Raw genomic sequence first — 27462 nt, forward strand, 5'->3', positions numbered from 1 at the left:
GCAGTCCAGAGAGCGAGATCCGTGGTCCGGCGCAACTCAGTCACCGCATCAGGGGTTAGTCCCTCCCCCTGATCGAGGTCCCTCAGCAGGTCCGCCTGGTAGGCTTGTAACACCGCCATGGTGTGCAAAGCCGCCCCAGCGTGACCCGCTGACATGTACGCCCTGCCGTTCAAACGTGACGTTGTTCTGAGAGGTTTGGTTGGCAGGGTGGGAGCCCTCAGTGTCGATGGCCGCCCAGAGGCGAGATAGTTCGCAAACGTCTCATCCACGGGCGGCAACGACACATATCCAGTAGGGGTGTAACGATTCGTTTTAACAACGATTCGATTCGTATCACGATTTGAGGTTGTCGATACGATTCAAGGACGATTTTGGTTCATTTAGAACGATACGATCCGAAACGATTCAGTGACCTGAAATCGATTCAGTAACTTTTTAGCCAAAAATTGTGTGACTGAAATAAATATCTGGATACTGGTCAGTGCAGGTAAAGTTTCCTAGATTCCAGTTGTTTCTTGTAAGGGAATCAGGTATCAATTAATTATGGATATAAACAAACAAGTAAACAACAATTAATGGCAAATGCATTCAAATTTTATTTGAATAAAGTGCAACCAACAGTTTAGGTTGAATTAACAGGAAGATAACCTTTTCTGCTCTCATTTTCAATATTCAATACATATTCAATAAAAGCACAGTAAGTGCAACCAACATTTCAACAGTAGGTTAACCTGCTACTTCTGCTTTTGTTATCCAACATAATAATATTACAATATTAATATCAAAAATAAAGTGCAACTAACTTCTCTTCAGGTTTAATTAATAGTAGGTGTACCTGTTACTTTTGCTGTTGTTTTTCAACATTAAAATAATACAAATACAATATTAATATCAAAAATAAAGTGCAACCAACATTTCTTCAGTTTGAATAAACTGGCTGAACCTGCTACTACTCTCAGTTTAATAAACAAACAATATTTAACAAAAGATAAAATGTAACCAACTACTCTTCAATGACTCTACATATTTCTTTTTCAAAAATATCAACATGATCTGACCGCAGAACTCTTCTCTGTGTGTTCACTATATCACCAGCAGTACTAAAACTCGCTCTGCTGGCACACTGGTCCCAGGAATGCACAGGTAACATTTAGCAAGGGTTGAAAGTACAGGTAACACGTTACTAACTTAGCTCTTTCTCCTGGTGGCTTGATAATTTCTCGCTCGTTGGCTTCTCCTCTGCCATCCGCCATGCTGTTTTGTTTTCTTAGCGCTGCTGCTGGTGCGTGCGTGGCGATGATGTCACAGATAGGCAGACTGAATCGAGTAACGTTTAACGCCTTTATCATTAAAAGTGCTAAGAAAAAACATCCATTTAAAGTCTGACGTGCTTAAATCCAATGCGTTATTTCCTATGATCGATACAATCGATTGATTACCTTTTAAAACGATGTTAGATCGATATATGTCGTCCGGAAGGCCAACTTGCCGAGCACAGATCGATGTAGTTAGATCGTAGGAAAATAAATCGATACATCGATGTAGTAGATGAATCGTTACACCCCTAATATCCAGCCTCAGCCAGTCCCTCGACATCAGCGAAGTTAGCTCGCTGATAACGATGGATGCGGGCTGAATAAGGCTTCTTCCATCCCTTCGAGATCTGCTGATGGAGATCTGGAAGAAATGGAAGACTCCCGGGAGCTGGGCGGTCATGAGCGGAGAGAAACCGGTCATCCAAGCGATTAGGACGCACAACCTCTCTCCTCGCGCGCTGCCACGGCAGCTGCAGTCTACCTGCAGCGTGCTCCATGACTTCCACCAGCTCCCCGTACATGGGACAGGATGGATGCAAGGTTTCAGCCTCAGTTGACTCACCAACCTCTTCATCCATCCTTTGCTCGGTAGGAAGAGCCGCAGACGAGGAGGAGGAGCCCAGATCCCGCTCCTCCTCCGATGTCTGCCCCTCGTGATCTGGATCGTCATCCGCGAGCACTACACCAGTCTCCAGACGACGAGCCAGATCCATCTGGGAACCCCAGGGCTTCAGACGCCGCTCAGCCTCAGCTCGAGCGGGGCCGTCCCCAGATGCTGAACTCTCTCCCCTCGAGAAGAGAGCCACGCGAGAGCGGAGCGTTTTCAGGGGAAAACGCTCGCAGTTTGCACAGGAAGCTCCCTCGAGAACTTCGCGTGCATGCTCCTCACCCAGACAGTAAACACAGAGTGTGTGTGTGTATCCTCAGGTGTAAGATACCTGGTACACGGGTCCACACATCTGCCGTGAGATAGGCAAAACAGTCCCTGAAGACGAAAAGATACTGTCATGTTGGCAAGGCGCCCTTATATACTTCCTGATTGCACCTTGATGACGTCATAGGCTGTCGCCGGTCAATAGGATTGACGTTTTGTGATTGTGATTTCAGGCACCTGTCACGCTGGAGGCGTTCCCCGTAGCGTCAGCTGACGCAGCGCGAGTTCCCTTTCGAAATAGAACGCTCGGTTTTGATGGGCGTGCCACACTGAAGACTTGGAAGTAAATGCCCACGGCTAGGATTGGATAAGATTGGCATATTTAATGAGCTTCTGCTCCCCTGTCAGTGACAACGTGTATCAAACGGCAACCGGAATGAATCGCCCAGCCCACAGCTAGGGTTCGCAAAATGTCTTTATCGAACAAACACAAAGATTCATCTCTCATCCACCCGCGATTGATTGGAATGTTATTCCTGTATCATTACGCTCGATCATCAGCATGTGCACGAGTCTGAAAAACACATAGCCCCGGGACTTAGGGCTTTGCAAGCTGGTGTTACAAGTCCGAGTATGATCATGAATGAACCAATAACACCTTCTCCAGCCTGTGACAGCGTGCTAAGGTATGTAATCAATAGATATCAAACGATCTGTAACAATGCAATACTAACACATATAAAAACATATTTTACTCACATAAGTGTGTGTTGCACCGTTCCTGTCGGATCCAATATAGAAGGCACAGCATTCTGTTTTAATCTCAATATGTCTGCAAATTCAGTCTCGACCTCTTATCTCGTTTACAATCGATTCCGCGGTGAAATGAAGCGAACAAATGCGTGTGAGCTGGAACTGCCATGTTTATTGCTCGATAGTGCGATCCGTTTAGCTCCACGAGTCGGTGGGCGGGGTTGAGATGGTGCATCTGCGTCCTACTACGTCAGTGGTCGACATATTCTGAGATCTCTCGTTTTCTGAGCCTGGTGTCAATAAAAGCTTTTCTTTGACTAACAAGGACGTTTTCAGCTCTGAAACTTGCAGGATATTCTTATATCACGATTAACTTTTATATACCAAAGGCTCAAAGGAAAGTTGATTTCTCAATTCATCACCCCTTTAAATAATATTATCAAGTGGCGAAAATAACAGAGAGTGCCTAACACAGATCCTTGCGGCACTCCGTAGTTTACTGAACGTGATTTCTTTTTTTTCTTTTTTTATAAGTATATAAATATCACAAACTTTTCCCCGTTTAAATAGACAAAATGATAACGGTCTGATAGGTACGATCTAAACCACCTTAATGCATGAACACCATGTAATTTTGTAGTCAATCTAAGAGCATTTTATGATCTATAGTGTCGAACCGTGCCCTAAGATCTAGTAAAACTAGTATTGCGATACAGCCTTGGTCAGAAGATAGAAGTCTTTTGTCATTTTAACGAGCACAGTTTTTGTGCTATGATTCAAGAGTTTTATTCAAGAGTTTTATTTGTCACATACACAGTTATATACACAATATACAACTGGCAGTGAAATGTAAACAGGTCCGCTCCATGGACAGTGCAAATAACAGTTACAAGAACACAAGGGAAATTAAAATAGAAATAGAATAAAATTAGAATAAAAAGTATTAACATAAGTAGAGTTATAAATAAATCAAGTAAGATAAAAATAGGAAATAAGATAAAAATAAAAAAATAAAATAAAAATATAAAATATAAAGTAAGTGGATATGATAAGTGAGATAAACTGTAGACTTAAAAATAAGTGGTTAACATAAAATATATATATATATTTATATTTTATATGGGTTCCTGAACCCTGGATGGGTTCCTGAACCCTGACTGATAGGCCAATATTTTTTTTTTTATTTTTTTTTTTGCAGGAAGGAGCACAATTGAGCGGACACAGCTGGTCTGTAACTTGCTAATTCATTTGAATAGTTGTGATTTCTAAATGACTGATAATAGTTAAGCTTAAGAGGCTCTTCTGCTACGGGTAAGTTTAGTGGGTATTGGATCTCATAAACATGTTGGTTTCGATGCAATAAGTATATTTAGCTCTTCGTGTCCTATAGTTGTAGGGCAAACTATAAAGGAATATTCAGTTGATGTCTGTTTATTTGTTAATCTAGCCACTGTACTAAACAAAAACCTTGAATTGTTTTGTTTATTTTCTATGAGTTTGCAGAGATGCTCGGCCCTTCAGAGCCTTTTTTATAATGGGATGTGTCAAGCTCACTGCCAAAATCGAATTGGCCCCAAATCAAAACATGCAAAATGTGTGATTTTTAATTTGACATGTTATGAAGAAAAAGTTAGGGGTTGCTGACCTAGTTTCAGCCTAGTAAGAATGCTAATTATTACCATGCTGGACCTTTTCATATTTATGACCCAGAAACCTGAAATGATATGACCTTTACATTATTGAGGACTGAGCATTCTTAATCATTTATCTGTTTTCATCATATACTTTAGACATTCACCGCTTTGACTTGATGATAAAAACAGAACTAGTTTCCCTTTCAGGCGCAAAATTCATGGGAGAGTATTTAAATGAATCATGCGAGGTGATTTACAAAGGTTTGCGCTCGTCAGTTTGCTGGTGTTTGCGCCATTATTTAGGCTCTCCTGTAGCTCAAACAGTAGAGCATGGCGCTAGCAACGCCAAGGTCATGGGTTCGATTCCCAGGGAAAGCAAGAACTGGCAAAATGTAAAATGTGTACCTTGAATGCAATGTAAGTCACTTTGGATAAAAGCGTCTGCCAAGTGCATAAATGTAAATGTAAATAAATGTAAATTTACCGCCCCAAAAAAGAGTGCCTTAAACCAGAAGCTAATGGAGATAGCTAATGTTAGCCAGATCTCTAATGATACTAACTGGACACAGATTTGCCGAAACATAAGCCTTCACTTCATCTACTTGAGAAAATTTCAGTCAGACTCAGAATAAATTCAAATGTAACAATTTATTATTAGGTAAATATCACATAATCAATTCAAAGATAATCAATACAACAGTACAGTTTGTTATAACCTTTTATTTTATTCTTAACCCCATTTAAATGTAATGTTTTGTTTTGTCTCACTTGGGAGTGAATGTATAGACCAAAAACCATATTAGTGGCATCTAATTTAAAACGCACACAAAACATGTGGCAGGATAGTCACACAATTATCTACAGCTGTATGTCACTTCCAGATACTTAATGACACGCACACATGGATCAGAGAAGACAGAATTTGAAGCATTTAGATGACACGACTTCCTCCCATTGCACCTATAAGGTAAAAAATTAAAAAAAAATATTTATCATCCACATAGTTTTTATCACTAGTGTCTCTTAGATAAAGTGTATCTGCTGCTGTACCTGGAACGCAGGCTGCTGGTCTGAAGAGAGTAACAGTGTGATGTTTTTTCACGAGTGCAGTTTACGAGATCTCGCCGTCCATAATTGGCATGATGAATAGAAATAACACCAGTATCTTTTAAAACATAAAAACAGCAATTTGTGCCACCATATACTGTAGCTGGATTGATCCACATATTGTGGACATGAGGCCCTTAAGGAGTAAACAAAATCCTGCACCCTTTTTGATGCTACAGTATGATCTCAGCATAGAAAAAAACGAACAGAAAGACAAGATAAATCTTACCACAGACAATGACGCTTTGGGTATTTTCACAGGTTACACTTCTTTCTAAAATTAGTTTGGGGAAAATGGGAATGTAGTCAGTATTAACAGTACCTACCAGGTCTTTATGTAAAGAAAACATTAAAGAAAACATAAAATCATTTTATGATTCATAATCAATTTCAAAATCTAGGATTGATATTGTCTGTATGAAATGACTGGCTTACTTGCTGGGATACAGTCATAAGACACATCCAGGTATTTATAAGTCCCACCACAAGGATTGAATTCACTGCAGGAACAGTACAGCTCTTACTTCCATCACACCTGATTCATGGACAGACAATAACTTTAATATATAGAAAAAAAGAATGTTATGCACCATGCTCTTGTAAAATATTGCATAAAATGTAAATTGTAAACATAAAAAAAAAATTCTCTGCATCTGCCAATCCTACCGGGCAGACATCGTATAGAGGGATGTTTCTCGGAAGCAGTGTGTATTTGAGATCTGATTAGCTGGTCTTCCACTAATGCATGTTGTACTATCAGTTCGCCCATAGTTGGCTTTAAGGACCTTTATGAATCCCCCATCTGACACATGCAAAAAACAAAAAATCATGAGAAAATCATTGTGGTAAAGTTTAGGCACACTGCACATGATTGAAGAGGGTGCCCTCCTGATCCTGTTCCCCTCTCTTCCATTGATTCCTGTCTCTCTCTTACGGTTCTATTTGGACACAAAAGGCCAAAACTATAACTTGAAAATGACTGAATCACTCACCACAGCTAAGGTGTGCAGATCCTCCTTCACAGACCACTGTTCTTTTTGCTTCTGCACCTGCAGAGAGGAAACATGGATATAGTAAAATTGGATATAGAGGATATAGTAAAATTACTTGAAATGTTCTGTATTTCAACAAAAAAAAGGGCCCCACTTTATATTAGGAGGCCTTAACTACTATGTACTTACATCAAAAATATTGTATTGCAAAACACTTTTGCTCATATTGAGGTGGGATACTGGTAAAGTTAGGGACAGGTGTGGTGGTATGGGTAAGTTTAGGGTTAGGTGTAAGGGAAGGGTCAGCAGTGTAATTACAAATGTAACTACAGAAATTAATTACAGATATAATTACATGCAGCCAGTGGCGGTTCTAGGGGGGTGGCCAGGGGGGCCGGTGCCCCCGTGTCAACAAGCCTGGCCCCCCCTCTGGCCCCCGTAAATTTGGAATCACATCGCACCAAACAATGTTCTGAAACTGGTTGCAATGTGCGTTTTTTGCTGTGGCGGTGTGTGATGAAAAGAGCACTTTATTGTGTCATAACCAATAACCAATGCAAAGAAGCAATGAGGAGGCTGCGCGCTGTGGCGCGCAAGTGATGTCTGTTTATGAATGATTCGTCACTCAGTCTGCATTCGCTCAAATAGTTGTAAAACGCGGGCTATAGCGGTTGCTACGCTCTTGATTATAGATAAAATAAGCTCTCTTTATACACGTTGTGTTGAATGTAACTGCACCCTTACGCAGCAGTGATAGCTACTGGAGATTAATTTTACTGACTTGACGACTTTGAATTCCATTCAGTCATTTCGTTCATTTACTGGTAGTTAAAATATATTTTTTCAATGGCTAATTTCTCCGAACACGTCCACATATGTAATCTTTGATCATATTCCGAATTAGGAAGATGCAGCCAAAGATAAATTATGACCAACGCAATGAAAGAACCGTTCATGTGCGAATATGACAGAGATAGGCATACCCGAGAAAAGATACAGAATAATGTAATTTCAGTCTTGTTCACATATAGCGAGAAATAATATTATTTTATCCAATTGTCCAGTGTTGCTTATAGAGTATTAGATGTTTGTTTTGATGTCTATGCTAACTTTGCGAAGAGTCTGCTAACAGAGAGCAGGTAGGCTACAAAACATGTAAAATAAATGGTTTAGTTTTACTTTTATAAATTGAGCATGCATGATCATATTACAGATACATTACTTTTCAAATAAATAAATGAACTTGAAATGATTTTACTTCACGTGTAGAGACTGCAGATCGAGTGATACAGTACATGGCCAAATAAAAGACTTTCAATAATCTGGGAATAAAATAAAGGGTTAGTTCCCCCTAAAAGAAAATAAAAACACCTAATGTAACTCACCCTCGTGTTGTTCCAAAACCTGTATTGTTAGAATGTCGTTAACCAAACCATTTCAGTGCCAGAATGTCCATAAAATTCAAGATATGCGGCAGAAATGCCCCTGTTTGAGTTTTAGACTCAGAGCGTTTTTACACTGGGCACGTTTGTTGTGGTCCGCGTCAGAGCGCGTTCTACACCGCGAATACACCGCAGGCTCCCTCTCGCTCGTATCCAAGGTAAATCATCAACACTATCATCCCTTACACATGTGTTGTATTGAACTAAATACACCATCATCTGATAAAATGCATGCGCAGGTTACTTTTCTTGCGCACCCGAGTCTTAATCTTAATATATAATACAGTCTTATCCTGTTTATATATATATATATATATATATATATATATATATATATATATATATATATATATATATATATATATATATATATATATATATATATATATATATATATATATATATATATATATATATTAACAAAAGTACATATTTTGAATAGGCTATCATAATGTTTATAGTTATTTTATGTTTATTTCCATTTGTTTAGCTACGCATTTGTGTTGCCTCTATCCAAAAAAAATACATATACAATGGTTATTAGCAGTTGTGTACTTTGTTTTTGATTCATTATTGCATTAAATATTATTATATTGGATCTAACTATAATTACCCAGTTGTGAATCATATGACCAGTGGATCGTCCGTGGGTGGCCAGAAAACATTTATTATAAACCAGCGGCTCGGTAGCGGACCACTGTCGGAAAAGTGGTGGCTGCCGCCGGTGGTCCGCTAGGAAAACGATGAGCAAAATGCCAGCGGGCCGCCGGTGGGCCGCCAACTTTGCCTCCAGTGGTCCGCCACAGGCCCGCTAGTCGTATTAGCTTGTTGCTTTCAAATTCCCATGAATCGCAGCACAGCTCGAGCGCAATTTGCGCAACCGAGCTCAGACTACCTCCTTCAGGCAGTCTCGAATTCAGTTCCCCTGAGCTCAGCTCACCCGGGTCCGCATGACAACTTTCACATTACCAATTATTCGAACTAAACTGCCAGTGTGAAAACGCCCTCACATTTACATCATGATATAGACTAAGCAATATAACATGAGTAACGAGTGCAATATCACACAAGTTCTGTTTTTCTACCCAGAATAGCATGAGTGCAAATGCGATAGGCCTACTGATCTTATACAACAGTTTAATAAAATAAATAAGTTAATATTGTGTTCAACATAAGAAAGTCCTATTTGGAACGACATGGGGGTGAGTAAATGGTGATAGAATTTTCAGGTGAACTACCTAATTATCTACTGGTTAAGATAAATGTTAACGTGTGCACCCTAAAAGCACAAGTGGCCCCTGCCTGGCCCCCATAGTTACCGTGGTCTAGAACCGCCACTGCATGCAGCTAATTAAAAAAAAAATAAGTACAATGTAAAAACATGTATGCACGCAATAAGTGCATTGTATCAAATGATTAAAATGTTAGTACATAATTAAGGCCACCTAATATACAGTGGGCTCAAAAAAAATATTTAATGAGACTGTACATTATACATTAGTCAACTGACATTCTTACCATGTTGACACAGAAAGAGCAGCACTGAAAATCAAATAGAAACAAATTAAAACATTGAACTGAATATTTGAAATATTGCAGGTTGCAAGAATTGGTTCTAAATCAGTACTTACAAATGATCCAGCTTAGCTTTTGCACCAGCATGTTGAATATGAACAGAAGGAAAACTCTGGAATTCTCTCAAGGAGACACACATGCACACGGTATTTATAACAAACACAGTTATCATCATCATCTCTTTACAAATGCGGAAACAGAGATTCTAAAAAACAACACTCCTTATTTTTATGGCATCTAATGACTGCAATATTAAAGTCAGGTCATGTTTATTTCTAGCGTTTTACACAATACAGATTGTTTTAAAGCAGCTTCACTGCAATTAAGTTTTGTTTAATTTTTTTTATATGAGACAAATTCATATTCTGCTGTAAAACAGCTCTAAAAAGACAATAGTGTCATTATTTAGCTCAAGTCAGTTCAGTTTGGTTCAGTTCAGTTCAATAACTGTCTAAAGTTAATTTTAAAAAAAGTTCAGTTCAGCTATAAGCAGTTCTCGTTATTCAGCTTGAGTCAGTTTAGTGTTGATGTTGCAAAATATGATTCAGCTATAAAGCATCTCTATAGAAGACAACAGTTTCATCATCCAGCTTAATTCAGTTGAACAGTGTCAGTGCAGTCAAATAAATAATGTTACAGAATATTAAGTTACTTTTAGACCCCAAGTGGCAAGGAACCCAAACTCTATCATGTGACAAATGGAGAAAAAAACCTTGAGGAAAACCAGGCTCAGAGAAAGCAGTTCTCCTCTGGCCTAAATGAATCGGGATAGGTCTCACCTGCACTAGGTGGGAAAGGAAGAGTTGTAGTTGACGGTAAACATGACGGTAGAGCTGCCGTTTAGCCAACAGTAGACAACTGGCTTATCAGTGGCTGTAAACACAATGATTGGGCTGTTAAAATCAGCATTGCAGATAGCCGGATAACTCGTCCTGGCATCTGGCATGACGAGTTCATGACCTTAGGGATCTGTGTCAAGGGCTTGTCCAAACGTCATGGTCTTCGCTGATATTCATGGGCTGTGTTGTGGTCCACCATCTGTACTCTGGATACAGACTGGATCCAGCTGACTATAGTATGGATAGGGATTAGATAGTATAAGCGCAGATGCTGTTCTTCTTATGATGTAATTCTTATGATGGGTTTGTTAAGTGTTCCCGGTTCTGGTTGACCTAATTTATGATGAGAAGATTCCACAGGTAAATACTAAAACATTGAAGTTACACACAGTGTCATTCACACAAATACAAACCATCACCATCATGATAAACCACGACACTAAATAATACAATAAACATTAATTTAAATAACATAAGACGTAACATAAAACCCTAAAAACTGATAAGAAAAAAAAAAGAAGAAACATTTACTTAAATGAAGAAGAAAAAAACTCACATATGAAATGTCACACAGGGAACGTCAATTTACATGAAGATGAATGGATGTCTTACGGGTTGTAGAACGGCACGAGGGTGAGTAATAAATTACATTATTTTCATTTTTGGGTGAACTAACCCTTTATTAATGTCCCCTCCAACTCCTGTTCTACTCTCTTTCTTTTTCTCTCTCTCTCTCTCTCTCTCTCTCTCTCTCTCTCTCATACTGTTTTATTTACACACGAAAGGTCAAAACTATAACTTGAAAATGACAGAATTACTCATGACAGCTGAGGTACGCAGATCCTCCTTCAGGTTGTTTTTTCACCTGCAGAAAGGAAACATGCTGTTGAGGTGAGATGATATAAAATGACATGAAATTAAATAATGTAATGTAATTTAATGAGACTATACATTAAATATTAGTCAACTGCCTTACCATGTTGATACAGAAACAGCAACACTGAAAATCAAAATCAAATAGAAACAAATTGAAAAACTGAACATCTGAAATCACTCTAGTTGAATTGGTTCTAAATCAGTACTTACAAATGATCCAGCTTAGCTTTTGCACCAGCATGTTGAATGTGTGAACTGAAGGAATTCTCTTAAGCAGACACATGTGCACAGTATTTATAACAAACACAGACCCACTATCATCTGTTTACTGTAGACATCCGGAAATACTCGAAAATGTACAAACAAGATTCCAAAAACACTTTTTTTTTGCAATTCAATGTTTGCATTCATTTGCAACACAAATGTGACCCTGGACCACAAAACCAGTCATAAGTCGCACGGGTACATTTGTGGCAATAGCCAAAAATACATTGTATGGGTAAAAATTATCCACTTTTTTATGACAAAAATCATTAGGATATTAAGTAAAGATCATGTCCCATGAAGATATTTCCACATCAATGTAAAGCGTATTTATTCAGCTTTCAGATGATGTATAAATCTCAATTTCACAAAATTTACCCTTATGACTGGTTTTGTGATCCAGGGTCACCTATGGAAGCATTGAATTCTGTTACAGCACTATTATATATTACAATCTTAATCCAGATGGTGATAAATAAAAATAACCACATGAGGAAATGGTGACATAGCCTATACAGGTAAATTGTTAACTTGGTTGATTGTACTTTGCAAATGTTTTATGATACTATAGTATCCTATTTTATTGCTTTGTTTTGATCAAGTCCAGTCACCTGGACAACCGGACGGTTTTTTCAAAATAATTTTCTGAATGTCATTTGTGTGAAAAAATAACGTTAACATGGCCCAGAGTTGAGTGCAGACGCGCATCAGAGAAAATACCAGACACAGTGTGCCTGTTTACACATGGTCAATTGCGTTTTCTCTGATCAGATAACTGGATTCAATCGTGAAAAGACCAGGTGTAAATGCTTTCGAGACGGATGTTACGGTGAAATGCAATATATGGTCTGTATGAGGTGGTGACGTTGTTGGTTCTTGCTCGCGCGCAGCTGGCGCTGGGCTGTTGCAAAAAAAAACACAGTGATTCAGCTCATGCTTGTTTTATTGAATAAGTATGCAAACAACGGATTTAAATCCGATCACTCAAACCAATACATGAGGTGGTCTCTGGTCTGGGCCGCATTCCAGACGAAATTTGGTTCACTTCAGTTCAATAACTGTCATATGTAACCCCTCCTTTTCGAACCGCCCGCTCCAAGCAAGACTCGAACCCTGGTCCGCCGGCATGAGAGTCCGACGCTTTAACAAGGAGGCTAAAGGCTGCAACCCCTAGCGTCAGTCACTAGAGCATCTCTTGAGATCAGAGGAGTGAGGTTTTACTCGCACAGCAAGTACTAGCTGGCCTCTGTTACACTCACCCCCCTAAACCTCACTCCCACCTGGGTCACTGCACCAATGTAACCCCTCCTGTTCGAACCGCCCACTCCAAGTGGGACTCGAACCCGGGTCCGCCGGCATGAGAGTTGGATGCTCTAACAAGGAGGCTAAAGGCTGCAACCCCTAGCGTCAGTCGCTAGAGCATCTCTTGAAATCAGAGGAGTGAGGTTTTACTCGCACAGCAACTACTAGCTGGCCTCCGTTACACATACATTAACCTAACTCTGTCTGTCTGTTTTAAACAGACCATCAGATTTGAGATGAACTGTGGTGCAAGTGCGTGCCGAAACGGGGGTGGAGAACTGTTCCACCCCTAGTTTCTTCTGTGAACAGTAGTCCAAAAGTAGCCTGGCTAGTCCATATGTGAATTCAGGCAGAAAAGTGATCACACAATACCATAAAGTTCCACTAGGTGGCATGCTTGCTTATATCTTGTGGTCAGACACATGATTATTTTACAGTCTATGGATTATACTGAGAGTGAAGTGAAAGTGGTATCTGAGTCGGTAATGCTGCATTTTAATCCGGTTTCCACTGAGCTGTACATTTTTCTCATGTTTTTGTCATTTTTACACAGACCTAAACAGTTCTATTAGGAAAGTGAACTCTCCTTTTTTCAGACCAAAAAAATGCAGCATCTAAAATGTCTAATAGTCTGTTTTCATTTACAACACACATAAAATAGATTTAAGTGGAAGAATACTCACAATATTATATACAGCTGTACGTCATTTCTAAGTACTTATGGACATCTGGACACGGATCCGAGACTGAATTTGAAGCATTTCATTGACAAGACAAGGCAAAAAAAAATTATGCTGATGTTTTCTAATTTATTATGTTATATTTGTTATCTATTCTGTTTATTATGCTGATTGTTTATTGTCTGTGGAAGTTTCATTTCTCATTTATCCTTCAACAGTCTCTTTTTAACTTACATAATTTAATCTCAAATCAATATTTGTATGTCCTTTTTATTTGTTTTATTTGCGTAGTTTATTTGTTAGCTGATTCTTTAATAGTTTAGTACTTTGTTTGACACTGTAAATCCACATAAATTGGCAAAACTCAAAAAAATTGAGGCAATCAACTCACTTCACTTCACTTCAAGTTAGTGCACACACATTAAGAGCAGTGCATATTGAACACACACACACACCCGGGGCAGTGGCTAGCCATTTTGCTGTGGCACCTGATTGGGATTTAGGGGCCTTGCTCAAGGGCACATCAGTCATTTCCTGCAGGTATTGAGAACCGAACCCAAGACCTTGAACTTATCAGTCTGACTCTCTAACCATTAGGACACAACTGTATTGTAAAGACCTTATTGCAAAGCACAACCAAAAATGCTTACAGACCCCAATTTTTGACCGGAAGTAAGAAAAATGATCTTGTTTCTGTTTGCATTAGCATAACTTTTCTTTGTTTTGAGTAAAATGTGCTTACTTTAAATTTTAGATTTAGATTTAATGTATAAATTCAGATATTTGTACTTGAAAAAAGGGAAATTTACCCTGGCAACTGACTCTGAGTATAAGTTACAGGCAGAAACATGGATCTAAGTGCAGGAATTTTAATAAGAAGAGCAAAACCAGAACAAGGAGCAGGTAACACAGGGAACTGGAACATGTACATTTAACAGCTGACAAAAAAACAGACATGGGTTATTTATACAGACAGGCTAACAAAGGTAACAAAATAACAGGGCACGCCAGGGGACACAATCAAGTGGAACCAATCAGAAAAGAAATTACAAAGGGACTACAAACTGGCACAAGAAACTCAGGAGACAAGAACTACAAAATAAAAGACAGGAAACATATGACAGCGCATATTGCATGATTAGGGAGTCTAGACTCTGACTTTCTCACTAGAGCATTTTTCTTGACAATCTTGATTGTTTTCATTTAAAACACACACAAAACATATAAAATACATTGATGTGGTATTAATTGCAATATTATATACAGCTATACATCACTTCCAAATACTTATAGACACCCTGACATGGATCAGAGAAGACAGAATTTGAAGCATTTAGTTGACAAGACGTCCTCCCATTGCACCTTATAGGGTAAAAAAACAGCATTTATTTAACATAGCTTGCCTTCTGTATCATTCTGCAGTATATTTTCTTCTCTGATATAAACTCAATAAAAAAGTATGTCTCTGTATTTATTTGGTAAGTAGCTGTTTAATACTCATGCAGGATAATGACTGAATGTACAATATATTGTCCCCAAAGGGGTGGGCGATATGACCACAATATTATATCAATACGATAACGATATACATCACGATATAGTTATTTTTGTATGATATCAACATTTTCATACCATTTAAAGGAACTGTATGTAAGAAATGTATTTCAATTAATCATAAAATGGCCCTGATATGTCACTAGACATTAAGAAATCATGTTAATTTCAAATACTTATATCACTGACAACGGTATTGTCATTTTAAAAGTGAAGTTGCAGCCCTCAACTGATGTTGATGTTGACATGTAGTGTTTTGGCCTGAAGCGCCACCCTCCACCTATCTACCAATCACGAAGTCAGTAGTGTTTCTGCATTCGGGTTGCCAGCTCTGCTCTAGTTACCACAGCTGCAGCTACAAACTTTTTGGATAAACAATGTCTAACTTTACGAAACCTAAACAACCTCGTTATGAATCAGAAAAAACGTTGTGACAGTGTCCGAAATAAAACAAGGATTTGTATAAGAGATGCCTTTGAAAGATGGAGACGGCTGAAAACGGAGAATAATTTGAAGACTGATGCCAACGTTGCTAATTTTCTCCTGGACAGGTAAGGTTCATCTATGTTTGGCTAATTTGTACTTCATGTAAATGGACATTTTCAAATATTCATGACAGTCGAACAAAGTTATGTTCGTGCAAAGTAACGTTAGCGCAGATGGAGGAGGTGGGTCATTGAATTGAAAAGGTATAAAGGAATTGTTTGGTAAATAAAAACGGCAAGTCGTCATTGCTAAAATTAGTAATGCATTATCAGAGCCCGTTTCTCTGTCATTATGCTGGGACGCTGAGGAAAACAACATTAGCACGCTTATTATTGCAATGTGAAAACGTATTTGAGACAGTAGCCTAACGTTACCTCGGTAAAAATGATTCCTCATTCGTTCTTCGCATATAGTGGACAAAACATGCTGCAAGTTGACCTGTATGACCATTGCTAATGTTATTTAGCTTTGCTGTAATTTTACTATAGTATTTTTTCATGTGGGAATGTACTGTCACATACGAGCGTTCATATTTACGATTAGTTTTGGCTAATCGCCATTAGTACATTTTTGCGATTCATAATTACTTCACAAAACATCGCTCTTGAAGCATAAACATAATTAACAGAAAGAAAAAAAACCTTGTCACTTGCCATTGAAAGCTCCTAGCAGCCTACGTTCCTGCTGGATCCTGCAGCCTATCTGGCAACCTCGAGTCAGGGGAGGGGGAGAGGGGATACACCGCTCTACAGTAATTTGAAAGTGATTGCAGTACCAGTTTTGGCCACAGTCCAACATACAGCTCCTTTAAATTGTATAATTCTCATTACTGACGTAATGCAGAGTGACTGACTGAAAGGGAATGTCTCCGTTATGTATGTTAACGAGGGTAACATACGTAACCGAGACGTTAATCTATATTTATACAGGGAAGAGGCAGTGATATTTTACATTTGATTACTATTTCTGTACCTGAAAATCTAGATTAGACCTAACCAGCAAAACTTGAAAAGAACTGTTTATTTCATTTGTGTGTTTGTTCTGTTGTATTTATTTGTCCTGTACCTTGTAATTTGATTATTTGTTCTTATTTTATTTCTGTATATGAGTTAGGCTAATAGTTTTTGGTTTCATAACCTTATTTATTAAAGCTATATGGATCAAAAACAACTAATACATAACTAGGCCTATTTTATTTTATGTAGTTATTACTTTTTTCTGTGGTGGGGCGATTTAAAGGGGCAAGGCAAGTAAAAATTTTAACCACAGTAGAAAAAATCCTTAGCATAGAGCTCTGGAAATACTACATAAATTAAATAAAATCATCAAATGTACTGTGGTGTAAAAGGTTGCATTAGCAATTAAAGAAAAAACACTTAAGCAAAACATAGTCAGGGCAAAGTGTCTGAATTTTTTTTGTCTCAAATTTGTATAAATTTGACTGGTAGTCCACTGTATGAAGAATTATTGGGTATAATATATCACAGTTTAGTTTTTTGTTTTACTTTATTTTGCTATCCTCACTTAAATAAATGAACTATAGTGTCCCACTAGTAAAAAAATATCAAAAATTATATCTGGTGTCTAAATAATTTTTGGTTTGACTAATATATATATATATATATATATATATATATATATATATATATATATATATATATATATATATATATATATATATATATATATATATATATATATATATATATATATAATCATTCTTCATTGTATAAATTAAATATACATTTATGCTCATTAACATTACACAAGTGATTCAGTGAAGTGTGTGTTTTTCTTTGTTTTTGGTTGTTTGATAAATTAAATGAAACAGATGTGCTTTTCACACTGGGTCATTAGAAACCCTAGGCAAATCCTGGGTTGACGTTTCACACCGCTCATACTTTAGCCGGGGTTAACAATGAATCACTTTACAAGTTTGGCACCACAATGCGAGTTTAACACCACAAAAGTGACAATAGTACTATGATAATACGGGGTTAAGCGCAATGTGAAATGCCCAGGGCAGCATCAGGTATATTAGGCTGCTGTTACTTTAAGACCTCAGGTACAGTCCAATATACTGACACACATCCATTTTTCTGTTTACCTTCGCTTAATACATAACCGATTGCGGTTACATGAATGCTTGCCATGACTGGCATTTTAACATATAAGTGTATGTATTTGACTGTTCAAGCAAAATACGCTGCCAAAAAGAAGTTAGTTCAGTACTCACGCTGTCTGACCAGTGGCTTTATGTGCGCATCCTTCTGGTGTGTGCAAAAATATATCTCAGGCAGCGTGTGCATACCGAATTTAGTTCTTTCAATTAAATTTGCTTGAAAAATGAAGCCGAAGGTTTTAAAATGAATGCAAAGGATAAAGTTTTGTGAATGTGCAGCACTACAATGTCATGCGAGCGTAACCACAATAGAGACAACAATCCAAATCTCTAGTGGTTGACACATTCAGTTTATCATGTTTACCAGTATGCCTATCATCCACCCCTAATTGTCCCTTATGTATATATTTTGCATATTGTTTAAAAATAGCTGAAGATTGTGTGTATGGGATCTTATGTCTTAAGTGACTCTAAATGAAGTGAATCTGTACCTGGAACGCAGGCTGCTGGTCTGAGGAGAGTAACAGTCGGGTGAGGTTGCAAATTTATGAGGGCATGTTACAAGATCTCTTCTTCCATAATTGGCATGATGAACAGAAATAACACCAGTATCTTTTGAAACACAAAAACAGCAATTTGTACCACCATATACTGTAGCTGGATTGATCCACATATTGTGGACATGAGGTCCTTAAGGATTAAACAAAATCCTGCACCCTTTTTGATGCTACAGTATGATCTCAGCATGGAAAAGAAACGTACAGAAAAAAAAAGATAAATCTTACCACAGGCAATGACGCTTTTGGTATTTTCACAGGTTACACTTCTTTCTAAAATTAGTTTGGGGGAAATGGGAATGGAGTCAGTAATAGTAACAGTACCTGCCAGTTCTAGATATGTAAAGAAAACATGAATTTTATGATTAATAATCAACTTCAAAATCTAGGATTGAAATTGTCTGTATTAAACGACTGGCTTACTTGCTGGGATACAGCCATAAGACACATCCAGGTATTTATAAGTCCCAACACAAGGATCAGAAAAAACTGAATTCACTGCAGGAACAGAACAGCTCTTACTTCCATCACACCTGATTCATGGACAGACAATGACAAGTACTTAAGAATAGCTTTAATATACTACAACCACACATTCTCTATTGGAGACAGGTCGGGACTGCAGGCAGGCCAGTCAAGTACCCGTACCCTCTTCCTCCGCAGCCAGGACTTTGTAATGTGTGCAGAATGTGGTTTTGCATTGTCTTGTTGAAATATGCATGGACGTCCCTGGAAAAGATGTCTTCTTGAAGGCAGCATATTATGCTCCAAAATCTCTATGTACTTTTCAGCATTAATGGTTCCTTCACAGAAGTGCAAGTTACCTTTGCCAAGGGCACTGACACAACCCCATACCATGACAGACCCTGGCTTTTGGACTTGTTGCTGGTAACAGTCTGGATGATCCATTTCTTCTTTGGTCCGGAGCACACAGCATCCATTCCTCCCAAAAAATACCTCAAATACTGATTCATCTGACCACAGTACACGTTTCCACTGTGTGATGGTCCATCCCAGATGCCTCCGAGCCCAGAGAAGTCGATGGCGCTTCTGGACACTGTTAACATAGGGCTTCCTTTTGGCATCAGTACAGTTTTAACTGGCATTTGTGGATGTAACTACGTCTTGTGGTACTTGACAAAGGTTTGCCAAAGTAGTCCTGAGCCCATGTGGTGATATCGCTTATAGATCAATGACGATTCTTGATGCAGTGCCGCCTGAGGGATCGGAGATCACGGTTGTTCAGCTTAGGCTTGCGCCCTTGTCCTTTACGCACTGAAATTCCTCCAGATTCCTTGAATCTTTTAACTATGTTATGCACTGTTGAATGTGAAATATCCAAATCTCTTCCTATCTTTCTTTGAGGAACATTGTTTTTAAACATTTCAATAATTTTCTCATGTATTTGTTGGCAAACTGGCGATCCTCGGCCCATCTTTGTTCCTAAAGGATTAGACCTTTCTTGGATGCTGCTTTTGTACCAAATCATAATTACAATCACCTGTTGACATCACCTGTTTCAAATCACATCATTATTTAACCATTTTACCTCATTACTAGCCCTAAATTGCTCCTGTCCCAACTTTTTTTTAAATGTGTTGCAGGTCTGAATGACAGGAAAGGATGCATATTTACAAATGACATGAAGTTGACCAGACAAAACATGAAATATTTTGTGTTCATATTGTCTGCAATGAAATACAAGTCAAAGTAAATTTAGAAATCACTTCTCTTTTTTTTTATTTGCGTTTTCCATACTGTCCCAACTTTTTCTGATTTGGGGTTGTAGTATAGACATAACATTTTGCATAAAATGAAATTGTAAACATAAACCATTTTTTTTCTCTGCTATCTGTTAATCCTACCGGGCAGACATCGTATGGAGGGATGTTTCTCGGAAGCAGTGTGTATTTGAGATCTGATTAGCTGGTCTTCCACTAGCGCATGTTGTATTATCAGTTCGCCCATAGTTGGCTTCAAGGACCTTTATGAGTCCCCCATCTGACACATGTAAAGAAAAAACAAAAAACAAACGAAAAAACAAACATGAGAATGGTGGTAAGTTGTGGTAAGAATACTGCATGTAGATTCCAGGCTTAATGTCCCCTCCTGCTCCAGTTCTCTCTCTCTCTCTCTCTCTCTCTCTCTCTCTCTCTCTCTCTCTCTCTCTCTCTCTCTCTCTCTCTCTCTCTCTCTCTCTCTCTCTCTCTCTCTCTCTCTCTCTCTCTCTCTCTCTCTCTCTCTCTCTCTCTCTCTCTCTCTCTCTCTCTCTTGTGTCCTCTTCTATTTGGACACAAAAGGCCAAAACTATAACTTGAGAATGACTGAATTACTCACCACAGCTGAGGTACGCAGATCCTCCTTCACAGGTCACTGTTGTTTTTGCTTCTGCACCTGCATGATGTACAGATGATATAAAATACATTAAATGAAATAATGTAATGTAACGATGTCTTTTTTTATTTAATAAGACTATACATTAAATATTAGTAAACTGCCTTACCATGTTGATACAGAAACAGCAACACTGAAAATCAAAATAGAATTTGAAAAACTGAACATTTGAAATCATGCTAGTTGAATTGGTTCTAAATCAGTACTTACAAATGATCCCGCTTAGATTTTGCACCAGCATGTTGAATGTGTGAACTGAAGGAATTCTCTGAAGGAGACGCATGTGCACACAGTATTTATAAGGAGTGTCTATTTACACCAAGTGCATATAGCGTGCCTTGTTGGCAAGTGCTATTCACACTAGCTCCGCCTAACACTGCCTTTTTGGGAAAAACAATATTAAAAAAATAACAGGTATATTTCAATGTTTTCAGTGGCGCAACCATAGGCTTAAAGGCTTAAAGTTCTAGGTTTTGACACGCCTTTTCTCTCTTTTCCTATCAAATATCACATCGGAAAGGCATTGACTTTCAATAAAAACTAAGAAAATGTTCTTAAAATGGAAATAAAGGGCCTAACGAAATGTTTAATAATAATAAACAAAACTATTGGGTAGGGTTAGGGATAGGTGTAGGGAGGGATTTTATTGTCCCAATAAGGCAGCATCCATTTAATATTTTTAATAAATATAATAATTTGATGGAGACTTCACCCAGAGGTGGCCCGAATGGAGACTTCACCCAGAGGTGGTGAAGTCCATATGCGAGAGGTTTGGCCCAGTGTAAGTGGATTTATTCGCGTCTTGAGACGTCACGCTGTCCTCTGTGGTTCTCTCTCACGCATCCATCCCTGCTGGGGTTGGATGCCATGGTGCAGACGTGGCCGAGGCTGCATCTGTATGTCACATGCCTGTCCTGTCTCGTGTAGCACATGTGGTGTTTTGTTATTTTCCTGTCTCTGTCTAGATCCCACCCCCCTTGTTATCTCGATATTGGTTTCATTTGCCCCACTTGTGTTCATTCCCTGCTTGATTTGTCCCCTTTATAAGTTCCTTTGTGTGTTCAGTCTTGGTCGGATCGTTGTACACTGTTAGACATTTATAAGAGATTTTACAGTAACTTACTGGCAACACTGTTGCCAGTAAGTTACTGTATTTGAGATTTACAGTACAATAACCGCATTTCAGTTTACAGTAACTACATGTTACTGTAATTTTGTAATACAGTACCGTTACTGTAAACCTTGGTTAACAGTGCATTAATCCTAATCCTATTCAATCATTAATACTTACTGAATTACATTTATTCTTACATTAATCTATCCTACAGAAGTAATCCAAACAGACAATTATTATGAAATATAAAATTCTTTATTTAAAACATTTTAAGTGCTTTAACTTAAACATGTAAATGTGTGGAAAAAGTTCACTTTAAAACATCCTCGAATCAAATCTTATTTCAGAAAATCATGTATAAAAGTAATCAGAGTGCATTCAATATCACTTATTTTACATTTGATTTACATTTACATTTATGCATTTGGCAGACGACTTGCATTGCATTCAAGATACACATTTTACATTTTGTCAGTTCTTGCTTTCCCTGGGAATTGAACCCATGACCTTGCTAGCGCCACACACTATTGTTTGAGCTACAATTTTAAAAACTGCAGAAAATAGTTGGTAGAATACTGTAAATAGTTGGTTGAAGAATACTGTAACTTTGGTGCAAAATACACATATACATGAATAAAATATAAACAAAGAGCAAATTAATTCTGAAACAAGTTATCACAACACAACACAAACACAAGTTTCATGTCTGTACCGATCTGTGCCATCTTCCACATTGGATGATTTCAAACAGGAACCAGGATTCTGCTCCATTATGGCAAGAAGTCCCTCTAGATAAGAATGATATGAAGTTAGTCATACAATTTGAGTATACACAAACTTTTTACACTGTTGGAATTTAATCCAAAATAATAATCCCATTACAATTCATCATAATGGTAAAATACTATTTTATAGACAGTTAACACTTTGAGGTACACCTAGCTCAACGTATGCTGACTAGTCTAATCCAGTCCTGCAATGCCTTCATGAAGATGTGAAATGAAATGTTCAGTTTTTGTTTTAGCTGGTGATTCAATGTTATGAATATTTTGAAGAATGTACTTTGTAGTGATGCTGAACCTGATTGCATATTAGAGAGGTGTCTCTGTTATTTAGCTTAACAAAATTGATATTGAGTAAAAAACTAAAGAAAACTGTTAGTACATAATAGTAGCAGCAGCACAAACTACATGCTCCAAAAAAGTAATATTACTGAATCACCTCAACATGATTTCACAAACTATTTAATCAAAAACAACAATGTAACCTCTTATTGCAGGATGGATTACATGTACACTGCATTAGCTTTAGTAAGGTATCCTCAAACTTAAAGGTCCCCTTCTTCACGATTCCATTGTTCAAACTTTAGTTAGTGTGTAATGTTGCTGTTAGAGCATAAATAATACCTGTAAAATTATAAAGCTCAAAGTTCAATGCCAAGCGAGATATTTTATTTAACAGAAGTTCCCTTTCAAAGCCTACAGCGAACGGCTGGCTTGGACTACATCCTGGTACTTCCTGCTTTAATTACGTCAGTAGAGCAGTAGAACAGACTAACCTCCGCCCACAAAGAAACGCGAAAAAGGGGGCGCGGTCTTGTTGCTGTCCCACGTGGAGAAGCGGACGGTCGCGTGGAGAAAAGGAACTGTTGCGTTGAGTGTGTTTATCGCCATGTCATCGAGACGCTGTTATTTTCATCCAGGAGTCAAATCACCTTTGTTTGGCTTTCCCAGGGACGCTGTAGAGATTATTGAACGCATACATCTCTCTGTTAAGAGGCGTGACCTTTCCAACGTGCGCTAAACTGCTGTCAAATTACAACACAGGAACCGCTTTCACGTGCGCTATTCTGTGGTCGAATCACAGCACAGGAACCGCTTGCACAATCAGAACTCGTTACGTATTTCTGAAGGAGGGACTTCATAGCACAAGGAAATCACCAGCCGTTTTTAGGACAGTGGAAACAGCGGTACACAGATAAGTAAATTGTGTGAAAAATACTGTGTTTTTTTACACGCGAAACATGAACACATGTTATATTGCACACTGTAAACACAATCAAAGCTTCAAAAAAACACGAAGAACGGGACCTTTAATGCTACATTCACACGGGGCACCGGCCTTAACGCTTCTCATTTACTTTGAATGGTTGACGTCATGCGTTGCTGAACTGAATTGTGGGTTCCGTCGTGTCGCTTCACTCACGTTGCAAGCGGCAGAAGTTGAAAGGTGTGTTAGACATCAGCTGTGGCCGGATGCAACCAATCGGCGAGAGTAGCCGCGTGCAGGCGGGGAGGAGCTGCAAACGGAGACGTGAAGTCTGACACTTTCTGCTTCCCGCAGTTATGCTTGCACTGTGTTTGCACACTTTATCAGCTGAAGTGAAATAAATGCAATATTTGTCAATGCACAGATGTTTCAGAGACATTTTTTGTCATGTAATACTTTATGCACTGCTTAATACAGCGTGTGTTTGTACAAGAATAAAGTTAACATACAAGCCTAAACTATCAATGAAGTGGGGGTCTACATTTTTCATCTGTTTTATTTTGATAAACATGACAATATAACATCGCAACTACATGAAAAGAGGTTTAACTGTTATAAAAAAGAGATTTGTGCGCATTAGAGGAACTGAAGGTTTTAGAATAAACACGAAACACGTGTGATCGCTGTCATGCAGAGAATCTGGCCAATCGTGGAACAGCTGTGTCATCATCAAAGTCCATGCAGTCGCTCTGGAGAAACTGCACCGGCTGTATTAGCCGAATGCTCTTGAATCGCTCTCGCGGTGCTTTGATGCCATACGTCACTGTCACGTGGCGTCGGCGCTGTCTCAGGTCAGACAAAATTTCTAACCGGCATGACGCCCTGTGTGAATGCAGCGCAAGTGTCTGTGTACATTACATATCCTATTAAAAAAGTGTCTCACCTAGTCCAAGTTTTTCCATTCAAACTCCATTAGGTGGCGAAGGAAGGATGACACTCTGTTGTTGATTACAGTTGTCTTCCTGTTCACAACTTCCCCGGTCTTCCGACTCACTCCGGTTTTGGTGGTGCATCTTGTTCCCTCCTCTGGGTTTTTTCCTCACGAAAAAAACTTAAAGCAAGAGAAAATTAAGAGAATAAAGATATTTTAAATTTCATCACCCTTAGTGCCTTTGCTTTAAATGTTTTTGGTAACACTTTAGAATAATGGTCCGTCATTAAACGGATAGTTCACCAAAAAAAAAAAAAAGTAAATTCTGTCATTTACTCGCCCTGTTCTAAACCTTTTAAAGAATGTTTGTAACCAGACAATTTTGAGGCACCATTCACTTCCATAGTAGGAAAAAAATTACTATAGAAGTGAATGGTGCCTCAATCTGTTAGGTTACAAACATTCTTCATCTTCTTTTGTGTTCAGAAATGTATTCAGGTTTGCACTTGAGCAACATTATTCTAAAGTTTTGCCATGTTTTTTTTCATAAATTATATTTCATCTGCCAAAATCATCCAAAAATTGTCCAGGACTGCTTAAATTCCAGAAAATAAAATTATAATCTGTCAACCTGGACAAACACAGTTTTGGATTATTTTTAGTATAATATAATTTATGAAAAAAAACATGGTACATGGCTAGTTAGAGCTAAAAAGAGGTGGAAAAACTAAATAATTTTGTGATTCAGTTAAACAGACCCGACTAAAACATACAAGAAAAACTTTGAATTATCAGTAATATGTGGAGAAACAAAGAGGAGTAACGTTACTTACCGTTGTATGAGTTCCAGTGTCGCACAGCACAGGCAGGCTCCTGGTTTTCTTATCTAAAATGTAAAATAAATAATGTCAATCCAAATGTAAACTTTGCTTGTTAACGACATTATTTTTGCAACTAGTGGCCAACGTTAATTTACTAACTAACGTCGTCCTAATGTACGCTTAATATGCTCGATAAACAAAATCTTCATTGTATTGGTAAAGTTAATTCAATAAACTCACTAACTATAAGTCTTTTTAAAAATAAAACGTTAGGTTTATGTTACCTCAGTTTTAGTACCAAAGCTGAAGCAATTGATAACCTAACGTTATGTAAAGTATGTTGTCCGGGCCGTGAGCTCTCTCCTCGGGCAGTAACGTCACGACGCTGGCTGCACTGGTTCCTAATCTAATTCAATAAACTCTTTTTTTTTTTAAAATAAAAATTTAGGTTTACCTCAGTTTTTAGCAGCAAAGTTTAAGCAAATGATAACCTAACGTTATGTAAAGTATGTTGTCCGGGCCGTGAGCTCTCTCCTCGGGCAGTAACGTTACACACGACGCTGGCTGCACTGGTTCCTAATCTAATTCAATAAACTCATTTTTTTTAAAATAAAACATTAGGTTTGCCTCAGTTTTTAGCAGCAAAGTTTAAGCAAATGATAACCTAACGTTATGTAAAGTATGTTGTCCGGACTGTGAGCTCTCTCCTCGGGCAAAACTTACAACGCTGCACCGGTTCCTAATCTAATTCAATAAATTCATAAAACGTTAGGTTTACCTCAGTTTTTAGCACCAATGCTGACAAGCTAAAATTGGGGTGCAGACAACCGCGGATAGTACAAATCACACTTAACGTACCTTGCTTGTTTGCCGTTCTCACGGGGGATGAAAAAATCTTTGCAGGGTGTCCGGACACAGCTCATATGTTCTCTGGAACCGTGAGATCTCTCCTCGGGTGAAACTTTCAACGCTGCACTGATGGTTCCTAATATAAATCTAAAGCAAATCCTGTCGATCCCAATTTTGCCAAATAGGCCGTTGTGGTAAATACAGTATTATACTTTATTTTTTAAAAATACAGAAAATCACTGTATTTGGTGTTTGACGTCATAGAAAATACCCATAATGCAACGGGAATTACAGTTATTTACTGTAAAGAGAATTTACAGTATTATACTGGGTGATATATAGTAAATAACTGTACAAATTACAGAAATGTCTAACAGTGTATTGTCTATACAATCTCCCGTTTCTCCGTGATCACTGTTGGTTTGTTTTTAGTTTGTATTTTATTATTTCTGATTAAAAAATGGCCTCGCCCCCCTTATTTAATATTCTCGGAGGAGGGGTTTATGTAAATATTGGGGCTGGTGATGTCAGCAACCCTGGAGGAATGTCTGTAGTCGCCTACTGGCCGTTTGCTGTAGTCCTTAGAAATTGATTTCTTTAAAAGCAAATATCTACCTTTTCTTTAAACTTTGAACGTTGTAACTTTGCAGATGTTGTTTATGCTCAAACAACAACATTACACACTAGCTAAAGTTAGAAAAGTGAAATCGTGTTTTACCACCCCTTTACAGTTTTTCTCCATTGGTTTGGCTCATTTCTTGAAACAGAAATAACATTCTCAAAACAACATGGACAAATCTCCAAACCACTTGGCAATAGTTCACAACAGAATAGCATTTCTCATTAATTTCATCAAATTGCAAATGTCTAAGTACATGTCTCAATGTCTCAGTACATCTTTGCAAATGATTAAGTACAGGTAGCCTACATTTAGCACAATTTCCAAGTGAATAGATCTTGTTGATCTAAACTGATTGTTTGATTCTCAGTC

The 27462-nt window shown here is 38.1% G+C and overlaps 2 protein-coding genes across 2 annotated transcripts; both read right to left on the reverse strand.

Annotated features, from left to right (window-relative positions):
• Positions 1-5207: 5207 nt before the first annotated feature.
• Positions 5208-11675, reverse strand: LOC307117422 (rhamnose-binding lectin-like). Its single transcript, XM_079802248.1, has 10 exons — positions 11619-11675; positions 11509-11532; positions 9750-11397; positions 9637-9660; positions 6677-6733; positions 6351-6486; positions 6120-6219; positions 5914-5958; positions 5628-5742; positions 5208-5537 (listed from the first exon to the last, which is right to left on the reverse strand). The coding sequence occupies exons 3-8, from the start codon at positions 9778-9780 to the stop codon at positions 5947-5949; spliced, it is 360 nt and encodes a 119-aa protein (XP_079658374.1). The 5' UTR covers positions 9781-11397; positions 11509-11532; positions 11619-11675; the 3' UTR covers positions 5208-5537; positions 5628-5742; positions 5914-5946.
• Positions 10478-21008, reverse strand: LOC307117236 (L-rhamnose-binding lectin CSL3-like; the record flags this gene model as incomplete). Its single annotated transcript, XM_079802028.1, has 8 exons — positions 10478-10566; positions 14919-15016; positions 18308-18428; positions 18602-18646; positions 18797-18906; positions 20239-20374; positions 20711-20767; positions 20978-21008. 8 exons carry the CDS (start codon positions 21006-21008, stop codon positions 10478-10480), a joined length of 687 nt encoding a protein of 228 aa, XP_079658154.1.
• Positions 21009-27462: the final 6454 nt, after the last annotated feature.

This window comes from Gobio gobio, assembly GCF_949357685.1.
Source record: "Gobio gobio genome assembly, chromosome: 21".
Taxonomy (NCBI): Eukaryota; Metazoa; Chordata; class Actinopteri; order Cypriniformes; family Gobionidae; genus Gobio; species Gobio gobio.